The sequence below is a fragment of the Tasmannia lanceolata genome, unplaced genomic scaffold (assembly GCF_043159265.1).
Source record: "Tasmannia lanceolata isolate RefF3 unplaced genomic scaffold, GAP_Taslan_0.1 ptg000020l, whole genome shotgun sequence".
Lineage (NCBI taxonomy): Eukaryota > Viridiplantae > Streptophyta > Magnoliopsida > Canellales > Winteraceae > Tasmannia > Tasmannia lanceolata.
The window spans coordinates 33,273,368-33,287,366 of record NW_027518697.1 but is presented as its reverse complement, the minus strand read 5'-3'; the positions used below and the strand labels follow the sequence as shown (position 1 = coordinate 33,287,366).

Genomic DNA, 13,999 nt, shown 5'->3' with positions numbered 1-13,999 from the left:
ATAGAGGGGGAAAAGCCGAAGAGCAAGCCCTAACTAGAAAGCACTAACGGGGGGCGAAATAAGCAAAGACACCAAAAGGAAACAAAAAAACATATAAAAACAGCAGCACAATAGCCACCAGATAGGCACCTGATCAAAACAACTCCAAACCAGAGGAAGAAACAGATGAGGGGCCACGATCCAGCCATCAAAGACTTCTCCCAAAAGAAATCTTAGAGAAGGAGCAAATTCCACAGGTTGGAGGGGAGAGGAAAGCAAGTGGAGAGGTTATGCTTTTTTTCCGAGTTACCCTTTGCCAAGGTCCATGCTCTGCAAGATGATTTAGATTCTGACTGAGATCAGCAATGGGTTCTGCAATGGAATCAGATTCAGAGTCTTCAAGAGCAGCAAAGCGATTAGAGTGAACCGAGATTTTGAGGGGGGGGGGGGGGGGGGGGCATTGGAACCTCTAATGCATTCAATATTCTTCTTTTTATCTCCACCAGAAAGGGGAATTGAGCTTTCAATATTTCTGGTTTCTACCCCCTGGAGATTTGCTCCACTATTGGCTGGAATCTTGGGTTTCCAAACTTTCTTTGGAGGTATATTGGGATTTCTCTGAGAATCAGAGAGGCTGCTGCAATTGTCTGTCCTATGGCTGAAATCCATACAATTCTTGCAAGCTGAAGGCTTCCAGTCATACTCCACCGATTGGAAATGGATCCCCGTAGGTGTTTCTAATGTAATAGAGTCTGGGAGTTTCTTATCCACACTAACTTCAACACAAACCCGAGCATTAATGCCTGGACGCTTCAGCTGTTTGAGAATCCATATACAAAGGTTTCCCAAAACGGCTAGCAATTTTACTGAGGACCCTGTGCGTCCAAAATTTTAGATGGAGACCCGGAAATCTTATCCAAATTGGAATTTTTGTCAGCCTAGTTCTCTCCATTGAGGATTCCGGAGTCCATTTTTGGAGAATCAGGACTTTTCCACCAAATGTAGTGCGGGAAGCTTCGAGAACCTTTGTATAATCTTCCATGTTGAGAAATTTGAATAGGAAGAACCGGTTGTTGAGGGCGTAGAGATTGAAGTCTCCTTTTAAGTTCCATTTCCTGTGTAGGAATTCCTTAAGAGCAATGAAGTATGGTCTTCTCCCTGGAAAATACCCCACAAGTCAATTACTCCATCTGTCTTCCATTTCAACAAAATCATCATCTTTCAACACTATTTTTTCTTCGTCCTCGATAGGACCCTCTTCTTCAAAATAATCCAATGAAGTTTCTATAGGATCAGTAGGAGGTGGAGAGAACAGGCTTTTCCATAGGCGGAGGGAGGCGATTTTGAGCCATTTGCGTCAGAGGATTGCCTGGATTGCAGACCAGTAAGAGCATCCCTAATGGGACTGCTGCCCAGCTGACTAGCTGATCCCAGCGAAGGGTGCCTGTTTGCTCCACACCATCAGATATAGAAGGAGAGAGGATTTTGCCATCAGTTGAAGAGACAAGCTTGCAGCCTCCTTGAATCTGGTCATTTTGCTGATGAGAGGGCGCAACAGGAGAGCATCTACCAGAACTTGAGCAAACATTTTGGGAGTTAGGTGAACTCTGGTTATTCTGTCTGTGAGAGGGAGAATGCTGAAGAGGTGTTTCAAATTGGGTCTTAGACTCATCCTTCTCGTGACCAATGGCAGGGGAGCAAGGGGTTCCAATGATAGAGCCTGGGCGGGAATAAATCAGATTAGAGCCTGAGACCAAGCTGTTGGATTTGCCTTGACCAATCGATAGCTGGTCAGCTGGATCCAAGGAGGACTCGTCAGAGGAAGGGTGCAAGCTGTCAGGGGCAGTCTCCATGGGCAGAGTCAAATTTATGGGAGTCTGCAAAGGATGAGTTGACGAGGATAAACCTGACTTCTCTTTTGTTTGAGTAGAAAATGGGCGGGAAAAAATATTTTCCTTAAGCATCTGTGATAAATCAAGGGGAGAGGCCGCACTTTTACCAACCGCATTAAGAGAAATGCCTTTTTTAGATATTTTTGGTGGGAGAGTGGAGGTCTGCAGTGCAGATTTGACTTCGTCTAGTCTGCAAGAGGACAGAATAGGTTTCACTTTAATTTGAACATCTGCTGGGCGGGAAGGAAATTTTTCCTTGGAGACCGAGGCCATCAGAGGATTCAGCTGAAGATTACCCATTTTAGCATCATTGGAAGCTGTGTCTACATCAGTAACAGCAGCTCTATCCTCAACATTCAATGAAGATAAGGAGGAGAAGTCCTTTGCATCGATTGCTGTGGGATCATGGGAGGGAAACTTAATGGAGAAGGCTCCAAAATTTGACTAGAGCTTTGAGGGGGTAGTTTCACTAAAGGGGAAAGCTCCGAATTCCAAGGATGGAGGACAGCTGAGTCAGGGCACTGAACATCAGTGAGAGGTTTCCAGTTTTCTTCAACAGTGGTTTTGGATTCAGCAATGGTGGTTTCGGCACCAGGAAGAGAGGAATCCGAATCAGAGAGAGGGTACTCATCCATGGAGTTATTCAACTCATTAATTTTAGCCGACAGGAGGGCAAAAATGTCTTCTTCATCCTCTATCTTCTGCTTGATGCGGGATTTGCACTTTTTGCTTGAGCTTTTTCTCCTTTTGCTGACCATAGAGCTGCTGGAAGGAGAAGCTTTGATTTCAGAGTCAATGAGTTTCAAATACTTCATTTTCTCCTTTACAGGAATTTGGAGGTGGTCCAGGTCCCCATTGTTAACCCATTCTCTAATTTTCTTTAGTTTTACAGAAGAAGATGGGATTGCCTCGATTTTGAGCTTAACCAGCTCTGAAAAGGAAGTGGTTTCAATGACATCTTTGGCTCCTGGATTATAAGTGGGAGTCCAGTTGATGTTGAGGTTTCCAAAAGGTTGGGGGCAATCCTCATCTGAGCCTTGATGGGGGATCAAAGCTCCATGAGAATCATCAATGGGATCATGGATTTTGGGATTCTTACCAGTAAGAACTGAACAGGACTGAACTACCTGATTGGTATCTGATTCCATGGCTGAACTTGGCTTCCATGAGAGAGGGACAGCCAGGATGGGAGGTGCATCAGTTGAAAGAGAGCCCATGGCAGAGATTTCAGAATCACTTTTGATGGGAGTTGTTGAAATTTCTTCCATGACTTGAAGGAGAACTGAACTGATTTGAACTGAACTAAGCAAGAACAGGATCTGCACTTACTAAAGTTAAAAACAGGGAATATCCATTAAATCTACATAAAAAAAGACCAATCATTCACCTACCCATAAACAGAAAGACTAATCATTCCTTTTGGACAAAATCCTCCATATAACTCCAGGAAGGCAAAGGAATATAAAGAAAGAGATCACACACTGAACGGAGCACCAAGAAAACAGTTAGACTATTGAAAAAACATCACGGCAACAGGTAGGAAGTATAGCAAGTTCAACCGAAGTCTCTAAGGTGGCTTCTGGGATAGGAACCTTAATGTGGATAAAAAAGGACCATTACTTTTAGATCCAATCATCCGTATAACTGCAACAAGGCAGTGGGCTAAAAAAAACAAACAGTCAACACACTAAATGTGACCACAAAGAAACTGGTATTGCGCTCAACAATTTTGACCTAGTCAATTTTCCAAAAAAGCTCGTTTCATAGGATTCTTTACCAGTTGGGAGTCTGTTGAGAGAAGAGAAGAGAGGAGAGGAGAAAATGAGTGAGTTAGGGATATCTCCCCCTCACTAATATATATATATATATATATATATATAGTGATTTGTGGACACGGACACGAGTGTTGTGTGTCAACACGGACAAGGAGTGTCGGACACAACAAACTTTCAAATTTTAGAAACATGGACACGGCTAAAATAGAAAGTACATATAATCAGGATTTGTGGACACAGATTCTTGTGACGAGTTTCGACACGGATATGAGGTATCTGACATGGAAAGCCCTAAAAATCTAGAAATAGTGGCACACTCATTCACGTAAATACATATAAAGTTACTGACACTTCTAGCAGTACACTTATAGTGTCTAAAGGAGTGTCAACACGTGTGGACACGGGTGTCGTTTCGGACACGTGTGTCAGCAATAAATTCAAAGTGTCGGCCAAATCATATACATATATATATATATATGTGTGTGTGTGTGTGTGTGTGTGTTATACGCTACATTGAAGATGAAGATGAGGGTAGAGAAGAGAGTTTAGAGAGAAGTAAATGAGAGAACCATACGGTCTCTCGCGCACATCATATATTAATAGATGTGTGGATACATATGGAAAGAAACAAATACCCCTAAACAGGGGTGTGCACATATATTCAACACTCCCCCTCAAGCAGGAGTATGTATATCATACATTCCCAGCTTGTTACATAAATCACTCAATCTAGCTCTGCTCAATGGTTTTGTAAACATGTCAGCTAGTTGATCATTTGATCTTGTAAATACTGTGCAAATCTCCCTTCCTTGAATCCGATGACGAAAAAAATAGCAATCCACTTCTATGTGTTTTGTCCTCTCGTGAAAGACCGGATTCATGGCTGTATGAATCGTGGACTTCTTCACAGTGGAGCAACGCCGATGACGAGCAGGGTAGCCCAATCTCTGACATGAATGACCTCAACCAGATCAACTCGCAACCTTTATAGGCCATGGCTCTGTACTTAGCTTCTGCACTTGACACTGATACAACTTCCTGCTATTGTTTTTCCAAGACACTAAATTACCTCCAACAAATGTACAATAGCTATTTATAGACCTCCTGTCTGGCAGGACCCAGTCTGCATCTGAATATCCCTCAATCCTCATGTGATTATGTTTTCTGAAGAGGAGTCCTTTACCAGGGGCTTTCTTTAGATATTTCAGTATCTGAATAATTGCGGACCGATGAGATGTCCGTGGTGCACTCATATACTGACTAGCCACACCAACTGCATAAGCGATATCTGGACATGTGACGGTGTGGTAAATCAGCCTCCCAATTAAACGTCTATATTGCCTGGATCCTCTAGTAACTCTCCTTGATCAGGTGAAAGCTTGACATTTGGGTCCATGAGAGTCTCAACTGGCTTAGCTCCCAGAAGACCAGTCTCCTCCAATATGTCCAGTGCATCCTTCCTTTGTTATAGGGATAGCCCTCCATAAGAATATGCTACCTCTATCCCTAGAAAGTATCTCAGACGACCAAGATCTTTGGTACTAAATTCCTTCTGAAGAAAGTCCTTCAGCCTTTGTATCCCTACAATGTCACTCCCTGTAATAATGAAATCATCAACATAAACAATCAGAAAGATCCTACCATCTTTGCCCTGAGAGCTGAACACTGAATGATCTTCAGTACGCTGTTTCATTCCAAAACGTATCACTACCTCACTAAATCTACCAAACCAAGCACGAGGAGATTGCTTATGACGATATATCACCTTTTGCAACTTCCAAACAGAATTCTTCTATCTCCCCCTGAGCAGCAAACCTAAGAGGTTGCTCCATATATACCTCTTCTTGCATATCACCATGCAAGAGGCATTCTTGACATCTAACCGATAGAGAGGCCACGAGCTGTTGACTGCAAGAGATATCAAAACTCTGATGGAAGGAATCTTTGCCAAAGGAGAGAATGTGTCTGTGTAATCGATGCCATATGTCTATGTATATCCCTTTGCAACCAATCAAGCCTTCGGTCTTTCTACTGTCCCATCTAGTAGATATTTTAGTGTGAATATCCACTTACAGCCAACCACCTGAGCTCCTGGTAGAAGAGGGACCAACTACCATGTGTGATTCTCCTCCATAGCACCCATCTCTACCTCCATAGCTGCTCGCCAACCTGGATTAGCCAGAGCCTCGACAACAGAGTGAGGAATAGAAACAGAAGATAGAGAGGACAAAAAGGAATTGTAAGAAGGCGACATATGAGCATAAGAAACCACATCAGAGATAGGATGATGAGTGGTACGACGTCAGGTACGAGATGCAATCAGAGCTTCAACAGAATAATCACTTACCTCAAGAGCAGAGGGAGGTCCAGCGAGCTGTGAGAGGACTGGAGGACATGAAGTGGCATCTCGACAGGCAGGTTGCTGATGACGAAGAGAATAAACCTGCAGAGGTTTGGTTGAACGACGGGTGATGAAATCGATACTAAGATAGAGACTGGGACAGGTAGTGGAACCTCAGGGTCTGAACCTGGGTAGAAATAGTTCTAGTATAATAAGGCTTATCCTCAAAAAAAGAAACATCAACAGACACATAAGCACGACGAAGCTGAGGACTATAACACCGATAGCCTTTTTTAGTGCGAGAATAGCCCAGAAATATACATTTAATCACTCGAGATTCCAATTTATCTAGTCCAGAAGTAAGATCATGAACAAAGCATGTACACCCAAACACTCGAGGAAGTAAGGGGAAATGGATTCCCAAAAGGATGTAAGACAGAGAAAAGCGACCGATTCTCGAGAACGGATGATGGAAGACGATTCGCCAGAAAACAGGATATGAGAACGGCTTCGGCCCAATACAATTTAAGAACATGCATCTGATAAAGAAGAGTCCTAGCTATGTCCATAACATATCGAATTTTCCTCTCTGCAACACCATTTCGCTGAGAGGTATGGGCACAAGACGACTGATGAATAATACCACGAGCATATAAAAACTCCTGAAAACCATTAGAAACAGAGAAATATTAACGTGCATTATCTGTGCACAAACATTTAATAGAACAAGAATAGTGATTAGAGATTTAAGTATAAAAAGAGTGAAATATATTGAAAACTTCATAACATCTTTTATTACATATAACCAAGTCATCCTTGAATAATCATTCACAAATATAAGAAAATACCGATACCCAAATAAAGGAGTCCTACATGGACGCCAAATGTCAGAATGAACCAGCTTAAACGAACATAGGACACGACTAAATGAATGGAACTTTTGTAGGAAACACAATGGTGCTTTCAATACTGACAATGCTCACACTGAAACTGACTAACCAGACCAGACACAACTGAAGAATACTGTAGACGATCAACTGGAGGGTGACCAAGACGGCAATGTCCCATGAATGAATCAACAGAAGTACGCAGCGCAATAGGTGCAGAATCACTGTCAAGGTAGTAGAGACCATCCACTTCATCTCCTGAACCAATCCTCCTCCCAGTTGCGAAATCTTGAAGAGAACAATAAGAAGGAAAGAACGTCACCAAACAGTTAAGACGACGAGTAAGTTGACTAATAGAAAGAAGATTACAGGGAAAATTAGGTACACATAAAATAGAAGAAAGAGATAAATGAGAACTGACAGAAGTGTCTCCAATACCAGAAATGTGGCACTTTGCCCCATTAGCCAAAGTAACTAGTGTAGAAGAAGAGTTAGGCTTAAAGGTGCTAAGGAGGCTACTATTGCCAGTCATGTGATTTGAGGCTCCAGAGTAAATGAGCCATGAACTGGAATGACCGAGAGAGCACGATGGGGTGCTACCTTCTGTCACAGGAGTAGCAGATGCTTGTTTCCCTTTTTCCTGTAGGCATCGAAGAGACTCGTATTCAGTGCGAGAGACCACAAGGGTGTCGGAAGAATCAGTAGAGATAGCAATGGGAGTCTCTGTAGAAGTCCCTCACTCCCTGAAAAATGATGTGCAGCTCGAGAGGGTTGTAACTCTGGATATAAATCATAACAGAAATCAACAGTATGACCCTCCATATCACAATGGGAACAATAACGGGCGCCATGACCACCGATGGTACGGCCTCCCCCTGAATCACGGCCAAAACCACGACCAGAACCTCTCCAACCATGACCACGAACGCAACCCCGAGTGCCTCTTGTGTAACCAGACTGAAAGGCAAGGGCAGACTGCTCACCAATCATATCACCCTGAGTATCAACACACAATGCTCGTTGAACTCGAGAGAAGACCTCGTCCATGTCTGGTAGAGTACCAAGGCCTAGGATCTGCTGACGAATAGGCAAAAAATCTCGACCAAGTCCATCCAAAAATCGAGCAACACGTATCTCATTTTTGTGCTTTGCTAACTCAGCAAGATCGGTGGATGGAGGATGGTAGACATCTATCTGCTCACATAAGGTAACGAAATCAGAATAATACTCAGAAACAGATCTCTCACCCCGCTTCACACTGAAGAAATCAGTGTAAACATCACAGATCTGAGTGAGATTGTTAATCTCTGAATAGTCTTTGCACGTAACGAAACTGCACCAGAGGTATTCAGAAACAATATATGACTAGCAATCTTCAGATCCATACTCTGACATAAGAGTGACTGAAGTTGGGCATCCTCCTGACTCCATTTGTCATAGGAGGTCTACTTAAGATTGGGGGATCCGATGTAATAAAACTCAACTTGCCCTACCCACGGAGATAGAGATGTACATATCAACTCCAGGCAGGATAGTTCGAACCAACAAGCCTGATGGACGTCATAGAAGTCAAAGGAAACGAACCAGATATTGTAGAAGAGGTTGAAGGCATAGCCATATCGAATCACAAAGTGAATCTCAATATCCTGAATCGGTGAGTTTGTTACAATAGCACAAACAAATAACCACAACCACCTACAATACCCAACAAAGAACCATCCACCCACAGAAACATCAACCAACCCGTGCACAACGAACAACAATCAGATAACCACAAAATAAGTCACAACCGAATAATAAGAAACCAACAGCAACTATGAATCACCATCCAACTACTATGAAACCACCGACAAAATAGGCACCAACAACTGCATCTAAAGATGTGATAACACACTCCACCATTTTGTTCCGGGATAAAACGAATCACCAACAACACAAGTTAACGCTAATATCACGATAAAAATGAATCACCAGCACCCGGAACCATCCACAAAGTGAAAATATCCACTAATAGTTGTTTAGAACATGGATAAAAGTGAAGAAAGGGAAGTTTTATGAACTGATTTGTATAAATAAATGGATTAGGGTTAGGATATGATGCCGAAATTGGAGGAAAGGGGGTGCGATCAATGGATGAGGGCTAGGGTTAGAGTGCGGCAATAGAGAAAAAGCAAGGGAGGTGGTGCGATTGTGTTTAGGGTTGATGAGAATTAGGGTTTGGATTGTGCGACTAGGGTTTAGGAGTGCGATTGGGGTTTGGATTAGGGTTTGGATGGTGTAAAAATCATAAAGAAGTGGGGCTTTTTTTATCATGCGCATAAAGAAATGGGTTTTCGTTTTTTTTTTTAGGGGGGTGTATGTGCATATAGATTTTGGGTTTTGAGAATTGGGTTTTGGTCACTTCTAGTGGTGGTGGTTATGGGTTTGGGGATTTGGGTTTGGGGATTTGGGTTTAGAGATTTGGAAAGGGTACAGTTAGGGTTAGGGTTAGGGTTAGGGAGAAATATAGAAATTGGGTTTGTAGGTTTAGGGTTAGGGTTAGGTACCTTTAATCTCGATCTTCAATCTTCTCACTCTGATACCATGTTATACGCTAAATTGAAGATGAAGATGAGAGTAGAGAAGAGAGTTTAGAGAGAAGAAGTAAAGGAGGGAACCATACCGTCTCTCACGCACATCATATATTAAAATATGCGTGAAAAGACACAAATACCCCTAAACAGGGGTGCGCACATATATTCAACAATATATATGAGGATAGAGTTGCTACGCTCGAGCGCAGGTAAGCTTAGCTGCGCTCGAGCACAGAAACAGGGTGGGGCCACATTTTGGGTGGGATCCAAAGTATTCATTTGATGGGCCCTTTCATGGGTAGGGTGTCCACCAAAAATCAGCTCCATTGGATCACCTTAGGGTGTCCATTTGTGGGGCCAAAAGTGGACAGATACTGTTTGTAATCTGTCCATTTTTTGCCCCACAAATGGACACCCATTGTTGATCCAATGGAGCTGATTTTTGGTAGGCCCCCCATCCATATGGGGCCTTCCAAATGAATGGTTAGGATCACCCCCCCCCCCCAATGGCCCCATCCCGCTGTTTCTGTGCTCGAGCGCAGCAACTCTCTCTCTCTCTCTCTCTCTCTCTCTCTCTCTCTCTCTCTCTCTCTCTCTCTCTCTCTCTCTCTCTCTCTCTGCGTGCGTGTGCGTGTGCGTGCGTGTGTTTGTGTGCGTGCGCGCAATGACAGAACTACTCTTAGGACACATATACATCTTCTAACACTCCCCCTTAAGCTGGAATGTATATATCATCACCCATAACAATGATCCCATAAACATTAATGGTCAAAATTTTGACCTTATCCATGACCTTTTCGTTGAAAATAGAATAATCCACCTTACTCCTTCAGCAGTTGTTGAGACTGAGAAGGCATATTGTTCTTTTCTTCATCCTTTTACATATTTTCCAATCATTCCCTTTCTTCTCATGATTATTCAATAAATCAGGGATACATAGTAATTTAGGGACCGTTTGGTTACACCCTAAAATCATAGTTTTCACACACAAGTATAAAAAATCATGATAATAAAAAGTACAAATTTAGTATAAGTGTTTGGGTTGGGAAATATTAGTAAAATATTCTAAATTCATAAAGAAATAATTTGAAAAATCACGACTTTTTAAAATAGTCATATGAGATAATCCTAAATAACATTTCATTCCTCTTCATTACCTCTTGTCTCCCTCATTCCCGCTACACTCCCACTCTCCCTTTTCTCTCGCCCCTTCTCCATTACCATTCAAATTCCAATTTAAGGCCGCAAAAAATTCAAAGTTTCTCTTTTTCCTCGACTCTTATCTGGCTTCCAATTCATCCTTGGAGCAATCGGAAGAAACAATAACAAAGAAATATAAGTTCGTGCACATTGATATAATTGTTGTGTAGTTTTTAATGAGGAAGAGATCCCCTTGATGCAATTTGACAATGCTTTGATGAAACCAGAACAGCCAATATTTTTAAGAAATAGATGGAGAGATCCCGTTGATGCAACTTAACAATTCTTGGATGAAGCCAAAATGGCTAGTACCTTTAAGAAATTTTTTTTAATTTGTCCATGTAACTCAATTCACCGCATTTAAAAGCCCCTTCGTCGTCTTACAGAAAATGAAACCACTCTCTGTGGATATATCAAGTTCAACAAAATCACGTCACCGCACATTCGTTACTCTAACTTGCATACTTGGATCATCTTTTCTTGGTTCTTGAACTCCGCCATTGAGATACCATAAGTTTAACCCGTACAAGTGTGGCTCTTTGGTTTAAAGTAATGGGTATGCTCCCATTGACACGAGCACTTTGGCTTAAAGTCATGGGATACCCTATGTCATAAAAAAAAGATACCATAAGTTGGCCTTACCACCAACATAAATCCAACTGCATGCCACAAGGAGAGAAAAATTTTCCCTCTCAACTTCACTAGGATAATTATAACATCCTCTCTGAGTGAATGAAAACTCAATCCACTCTTCTTTTGTTTTCCTTTTTATTTTGAACGGTAACAAAAACCTTTTTTTTCAATGATGAAGGACTAGAAGTAGAACATATAACCAGGATGTTCAGGAAAGGATAAAGAAACAGAAAATACAACGAAAAAGACACTTGTAACCACTCCTCGCCTTCCAAATTTGCATCTAGCCCAATATAGCCGAAAGGAATATGATGAGAAGTTCCTAGTTTTGGTAGTGCATTAATTTGATATCACTCTGATTTCACATCAAAGTTCACCATCTTTATACCTCTTCCTTATTTTCACTTTTGAATGAATGAATGTGGTATGGTGCTTTTGTGAAGTTGGCAAAAATCTCATGATTCTTTATTCTCAAGCTACTGGGGGTAACAATTTTTATAGCATCAAAATGTTTAATTTGCAATTGTTTCCATCAAATAATCAACAGAAACAAAAACATAAAAGAAAAAAAAACGACCATTGTTCATACCTCTTGTTTTTCGAATACAAGAAGTTAAGAACCCCAAATTCGAGGAAAAATTAAATGCACCATTCCAATCAGCATCCCTGTGAGTCAATGCCGCATCGAATATCAAACCCAAATTTCAATTCCATCCACATAGGGACCATTTGGATTCATGGATTTTACAATCCTAAAAATGTATAATTCGGGCTTTACAGTATAAAATCTATGTTTTAGCTTATAAAATCTAGGTCTTAGCTTGCAATGTGGAACAACCAATAACTCCAAAAGCTTAGATTAGGTGATATGGATTAGGATAATCTTTCTCTGAATCTTATCTTCATATTCTTCTTATGTTTATCTGTTATTGCTTATTTAAGCACATGTTACTGTTAATGAAAATCAACTGAGATTCGTAAAAATTCCCTAATCTTATTATGTAAAACCCAGGATTTTTACAATCCTCAATTATAAAATCCTTGTATCCAAACGCCCCATAATAAAAATTTAAAACAAAATCTAAATAACAGCGTAGTAGGAAACTCACACATCCTTTATGCAGAAGCTCAATTTGTTAATGATCTCTCCAGACAAGATATCAGTGAGATTGGAAAGGCGGTTGTAAACGAGCTCCGTGAAGATCCGGACAACCTCGGGGCTATCCGACTGATTATAGTCATCTTCTTGACAATTTACGCACCATGAAAAGCTCAAAACAAGGATAAAAATGACAACACGGCATAAATTAGCCCTTGCATTTCTCATCTCTATTTTGGAAGGCTTCCACAATGGATAATTATTCTATGGCAAGAACCGAGAAAATTAGATATGGATAAAATGGATTTAAAAGATGGAAGAGTCCAAAATCTAGTGGATATTAACCATAGCATTGCTCCTCACTATGCGATGCAGGACAAAATTCAGTAACAGAAAGGATAATGTGACCAAATTGGTGATAATCAATCGAATACTAACCGTGGCATTTGAAACTGGTTCATAAATCGGCTGGACAATTTAACGATTGGATTTGCTCGTGAAGAGGATTGGAGAGCTTCTGAAGCTGGGATTTTCGAAAGGATTCAAAGATCAAAGCGTCTGCAAGTTAGGGTTTGCGGCGAGCCAGTGGCTTTCGGAGAAGGTAAGGAGAAGAGATGGCGGGGAGGAAATGATGGAGCGATTCTAGGAGAGAGAGAGAGAGAGAGAGAGAGTAAATTATAATGAGTTTTTATAAGGGAAAATGATAAAGAGAAAGTAAATTATAATGAGTTTTGAAATAAACAAGAGGGGGGGGGGGTGAATTGAATTTATCTCAATATTAGGCCTTTTTAATATTTCCTATGAATCCTAATTGGAATTTTTCTTCACTTAATTAAATATTTGGTTAGTGCAAATATAATTGAAAAACAAAAAGAAATGCCAAACCAAACAATAATGGAAATGCAAGAGTGAGAAATGACACACCGATATATAGTGGTTCGGCCAACGGCCTACTCCACTCTACTCAAGGTCGCACTTGAGGGATTCCACTATTGGAGACCTCCACGATGCCCGGCTCCGAGGCGATTACAATTCCAAGGGATATTAAACAAGGATGCCCTTACACCTTTACAAAGACTCTCCTTCTCCGCCGAGTTCTAAGCGGTTGCTCTCTAGGGAATTAAAAAACGGAATGCCCTAGCCACCTATACAAGATATGAAAGATTGATAGATTGGCTTCTTCTTGAAAGCTTGATGCCCTTTGTAGTTCCTTGATTGCTCTTCAACAAGGATTTGCAAGTGATAGCTCTAAAATATCCAAACTCAATAGGTTCACAAGTGAAAGGAAAGTTTGGGAAAAACCAAAAATCTTAAGCTTAATAGGGGTTGCAAGTTTGCTTGAGTGCTTAAGAGGATTTTTCAAAAATCAAGAGAGAGGAAATAATCCTCTAGATGTTGTATAAATAGTCTCTCCTCAAAATATGACCGTTTGGGGGTGTAGATAACAAAAATCAACTTTTAAATCAAAACCCAACGGCTCTTTTTTGAGCTGTCGCAAGGTTCTCGGAGTTCCGAGAATCATTCTCGGAGTTCCGAGAATTCTCGAAGTTCCGAGAAATATTCTCGGAGTTCCGAGACAACGGCCAGAAGAAATAAAATTTCTACTGGACCATTTCTCGG

General features: G+C 41.2%; 1 protein-coding gene across 1 annotated transcript in view; it reads right to left on the bottom strand.

Moving 5' to 3' along the window:
* Nucleotides 1–12,607, bottom strand: part of LOC143853976 (ABC transporter G family member 28-like) — a 100,682-nt gene extending 88,075 nt beyond the window's left edge. The window contains exons 1-2 of the mRNA XM_077363671.1: nt 12,390–12,607; nt 11,870–11,946 (exon numbers count right to left, since the gene is read on the bottom strand). Of these exons, the coding sequence (XP_077219786.1) occupies nt 11,870–11,946; nt 12,390–12,607 (295 nt within the window). The remainder of the gene's footprint in view (nt 1–11,869; nt 11,947–12,389) is intronic.
* Between the last annotated feature and the right edge of the window lie 1,392 nt (nt 12,608–13,999).